Source organism: Bactrocera latifrons, unplaced genomic scaffold, assembly GCF_001853355.1.
Source record: "Bactrocera latifrons isolate USDA-ARS-PBARC rearing strain unplaced genomic scaffold, ASM185335v1 scaffold_23, whole genome shotgun sequence".
Lineage (NCBI taxonomy): Eukaryota > Metazoa > Arthropoda > Insecta > Diptera > Tephritidae > Bactrocera > Bactrocera latifrons.
Window position 1 is genome coordinate 1,922,528 of NW_017535852.1, and position 3,191 is coordinate 1,925,718.

A 3,191-nucleotide genomic window follows, 5' to 3' on the forward strand; every position below is an offset into this window, starting at 1 on the left:
GTGACGGTGGCGCATTCTTGATAACCTTCATTTGTTCAAGTTGCTCCTTGGTCTTTGATGGTTTAGTGAATTTGTGGTTGTAATAAAAATTAAAATTACAAAAAAAAGCAGCAAAATATATATTTTTCTTGTTTTTTGTACACAAAGCACTTGACAAGCCTGCGTAGTGGAGTTTGCGCAGTCTCTCTGAGAAAGCAATGCTTTGAAGCATTCGTTTGCTTTCAGCACCCAAGCGTAGTTCTTATTCTAGTTTAGCAATCGAATAAGCACTGATTATGGTGCTGTTGGTTTCTACACAATCAAACAAACTCGCAATCATTCACAACAACAACTCACCTTTCTGTGGAGAAGTTCAGCAGCAGTTGCCAGCGTTGTGACTTGAAATTTTTTATATTCTGCGCCTCATCCAGTATCAGATATTTCCATTTTTTTCGCCGAAAACTCTGCTGATCCTGCACGACCAATTTATAGGACGTTATGCAAACATGAAATGCATTCGGTTTCGTCCAGCCGACGCGTTTCATCTTACGCTCTTTCTGCGTGCCATAGTAGGTGAGTATTTTGAAGGCCGGACACCACTTCTTGAATTCCATCTCCCAATTGAGCATCACCGACGACGGCACCACAATCAAGTGTGGTCCCCAATTGCCTTTGACACAGGCCAAATGCGCCARCAAGGCAATGGTTTGTATGGTCTTACCCAAGCCCATTTCATCGGCGAGTATGCCGTTGAGTTTGCGCTCATTCATGGTGACCAGCCAATCCAARCCGATGTGCTGGTACTCGCGCAGGGAATGCTTCAGCAGGAATGGTACCGGCGTCACCACATTTGTGGATGATAGCGTATTACCTTTGGGTTGTATGCTCTCGGCTAAAGCAGCCGCATCTTTAATCATATCATCCTTGCTGTTGCCCTCAGTCTAAAAATAGTAAATGTAAAATATTTTACTAAGCCTCGCACATATTGTTTCGAATGCATTGCGCACTTACATCTTCCAGCAGACTTTTTAAACCGTCTTCCTGCTCATTCTCTTCGCTCTCGTCGTTGGACGTAGGCGCCTCCTCATCGTTGGTGTCTTCGCCGCCCGACTCACTCTCCGTTTCAACGACCGTGCCATCGCTGCTGGCATCGTCAGCCACTTCGTCATCGTCGGAATCGATTTCGATTTTCGCGCGTTTTTTCGCTGGCGGCGTACACTTCTTGTTGCGCGCCGTCATTGCCGTTGTTGRTTCATCAATTTTGCCGGACTTGTATTTGGCCAGCAATTGTTCGACCGTCAAGTCATTATCTGCTTCCAAATCATCGATTTCCTTCTGATGATCGATATCCATTTCGTCTTCTTCTTGTTTGCTAATTGTGTTTTCATCGTCATCGCTCTCTTCATTCGCTTCGAATTCGGCATCATCGGCATCGTCTTCTTGGCTGCTAGTGGCCATTTTGGAATCTTCTTCTTCCTCTTCCAGCATGATTTTCTCACGATTTTCCAAATAGCCTTTTGGTAAATCTTTGAGAAAATCATCTAGATCCATTTGGGATTCTTTTTCCAATGCGGCAACTTCCTCTTTAACGTCGGCGGCCTCTTCCTCCGCTTTAGCAATTGTTTCCTCATCATCCTCGGAACCGGATTCTGGACGGAAATCATCTGGAGCGCACAAACAATGCATACCGTTAATTTCACTCAAATTTATTTATTTCATTTCTCTCGAACTTACCATCGGAGCCATTGCCCGCCGTCGCCTCGCGTTTGGGCGACGATATTCTGCTCGAGTCCATGCTAGGCGCACCACTGGCACCGGCCGTTGCATCCATGAGGCTCTTATTCATGCCCTCCGCCAATTGCTGTGAGAATTTCTCCGTCTGATCGACAATGAAACTCAAATGCTGATCCAGCGCCTTCTTGCGCTTCTCCTCCAGCTTGGTATGGTGTTTATACTCCACCAATTTCTCCACATTGGACCAAAACATTTTCACCTCCTTCGACAGGAATGCGGCTATGCGCTTCAGATGCGCCTCTTGCGCCTTCTCCGCTTTCTGCGCTGCATTCGCCTTGTCCTGGAAGTATTTCTGCACCATTTTGGCGCATTTCTTTGCCGCATTCTTCTTCCATTTGCGCTCTTGCGCAAAATCCGCCGCCAACCAGACCATCTCCTCCAGCAAATAGTCCCAATGCGCCTTCGGTCGGCTGGGCTCTTGCAGTTTTGGCAAACGTTTCTCAGTCCATAATCCCTCTCGCTGTAATTCGGATACGCGCTGGAGCACATAAACCTCTTGCTTGGCTTTGAATGAAAACTCCTGCACACTATTCGACGTAGTGGGCGTGTTCAGGCTGCTGGTGGTGCCGCTTAGCGCGACACTACTGCTACTGCCGCTGGCCGCAGCTGCAACTGCGCCGCCGCCATTTACAGTCGCCGGCACCAGCACGGCATTGGGCGTCGCCGGCGTGTTGGTCTGTAAGTTGCTGCTTCCAACTCCGGTTGTGCCGCCGGGTGAGGCAGCTGCGTTGGCGCCATTACCATTGCGCCGCAAAACTGCTGGTGAGCCGCCACCAACACTACTACCGATAGCAGGTACGAGCGGTGTGCCACCTGAAGGAGTAAGCAGTTGTTAAAGAAATTATAGTTGATTGTAGTGAAATTTGAGCAAAAATTAATGACACAACGGTACATGCGTTGGTGGGATGCAAAAATCATACGAAACCAACAACAAGCGTTAGGCGTTACAGGCAAAACCAATAATTGTCTAATTTTTTCGTTAGAAAACCAATTAATCAATTGGGTATTAGTGCTTAAATACTTAAACAAATAAAAAAAGGAGCGAAATGAGACGATGATTGGGTATTGAGAACTTAGTAGTAGATAAATAAAGTAAATAAATGTGTTGCTTTCAACCACAAATGCCTTAGCAAATAATACCGGCACTTAATCTACAGCTCATTTGATTACTTGCATAATTGTTTGCGATAATCTAGAGTGATTAGGCTTCTGGATTGTAAGCAATCAATTGGCAATATCGCAAAAACTATTTCTATGGCACTTTATGACGAGAAAAATCCTGTGAGATAAAAATTTCGATTTTACAGAACTTGAAAAAGTGCGAACGAGAGATTAAAGGAAAAGTTATAAAACGAATACTTTAAAATAAATAAAAAAAAAAATTGTTATATGTAAAAATATAATATAAATAGAAATTA

General features: G+C 44.9%; 1 protein-coding gene across 3 annotated transcripts in view; it reads right to left on the reverse strand.

The window, feature by feature from the left end:
• LOC108968781 (helicase domino) overlaps positions 1 to 3,191 on the reverse strand; it is a 43,800-nt gene that overhangs the window by 23,403 nt on the left and 17,206 nt on the right. For all 3 annotated transcript variants that reach the window (XM_018933021.1, XM_018933022.1, XM_018933020.1), the window contains exons 5-7: positions 1,714 to 2,586; positions 991 to 1,643; positions 337 to 920 (exon numbers count right to left, since the gene is read on the reverse strand). In XM_018933021.1, the coding sequence (XP_018788566.1) occupies positions 337 to 920; positions 991 to 1,643; positions 1,714 to 2,586 (2,110 nt within the window). The remainder of the gene's footprint in view (positions 1 to 336; positions 921 to 990; positions 1,644 to 1,713; positions 2,587 to 3,191) is intronic.